Below are 1,013 nucleotides of genomic sequence, written 5' to 3'. Positions count from 1 at the left end.
CCTGAAATTATACAATATATAATTGTATAAATATCAAAATTAAAACATACCCGTACAAATTGATGTCTACTTAAATTTGTTTATAGGTACCTACCTTAATACAAATAATAAGGGATATTTAAAAAACAATTATACCTACCTGGATTTTATTGGCATTGGTGTATCTATAATGGAAGAATTTATTGATTCGTCTGAGTCTTTGAAAACCATTTGTTTTGGTATCATACCTTAAATTCAAATTGGTTAGGTTAGTTATGCAACAATATAAAAACATAAATAATTAATTAGAATACATACATTGAGTATCCTGTTTATCCAACTGACACTCATCATCACTGAGGCATGTTTTGCTCAAATTGTCAGGAAATACCTCAACGACGTCATTGTTTTCACTTAGAAAAAGATTTTTATTGATAACTACATTAAAAAACAGTAAAAGAAATAGATATTGTGACACATTTATATGTAACATACCTAATTATGGTAGGTAGTAGGTGCTAACGTTTTTTAAACAAACTAGGTAGTGCAGATTTGTCCAAAACATTTTTACCATATATTCCACCTTCAAAATAAGCTGATTCAACAAAATGTTTACTACAAATCACACTGTATTTTGTTGGCTGAAAATCTGGCTGAAATTGTTTTATTTGGTGGACCCATTGTTCATCAATATTCCCTTTGGGTATACTAAATTAATATCATAGTTGAGTAATATTATACATATAATATGAGTAAATATAATTACATAAATTATTTAACTGGCAATATAATATCTGATATCTACTCACCCATGCATTTTAATACCTTCTTCTTTAATGGTTGTTTTACAACCTTCAATAGAGCAAGTTTTCATTTTTAGGTATTATTGTTACCTATATAGTATATAAAATAAATAAATAACTTATTAAACTTTAGTCGAAGTGCTTGACGCAGTGGTAGTGTAATCAGAGACTTTAAAGGCGGATTCACAGCTACGTCGTGTGTCGTGTCGTGTTGGTCAAATCGAATTTTGA

General features: G+C 28.6%; 1 protein-coding gene across 1 annotated transcript; it reads right to left on the bottom strand.

Annotated features, from left to right (window-relative positions):
- Positions 1 to 139: 139 nt before the first annotated feature.
- On the bottom strand, positions 140 to 853 carry LOC103311796 (THAP domain-containing protein 1-like; the record flags this gene model as incomplete). The annotated part of the gene is made up of 4 exons (XM_008191509.1): positions 789 to 853; positions 518 to 687; positions 298 to 417; positions 140 to 227 (listed from the first exon to the last, which is right to left on the bottom strand). Coding segments are annotated over exons 1-4 (443 nt in total), but the record flags the coding sequence as incomplete, so codon positions are not given.
- Positions 854 to 1,013: the final 160 nt, after the last annotated feature.

Source organism: Acyrthosiphon pisum, unplaced genomic scaffold, assembly GCF_005508785.2.
Source record: "Acyrthosiphon pisum isolate AL4f unplaced genomic scaffold, pea_aphid_22Mar2018_4r6ur Scaffold_19686;HRSCAF=20375, whole genome shotgun sequence".
NCBI lineage: Eukaryota > Metazoa > Arthropoda > Insecta > Hemiptera > Aphididae > Acyrthosiphon > Acyrthosiphon pisum.
Note: the sequence above shows the minus strand (reverse complement) of the source record. Positions and strands in the feature narration are given on the sequence as shown.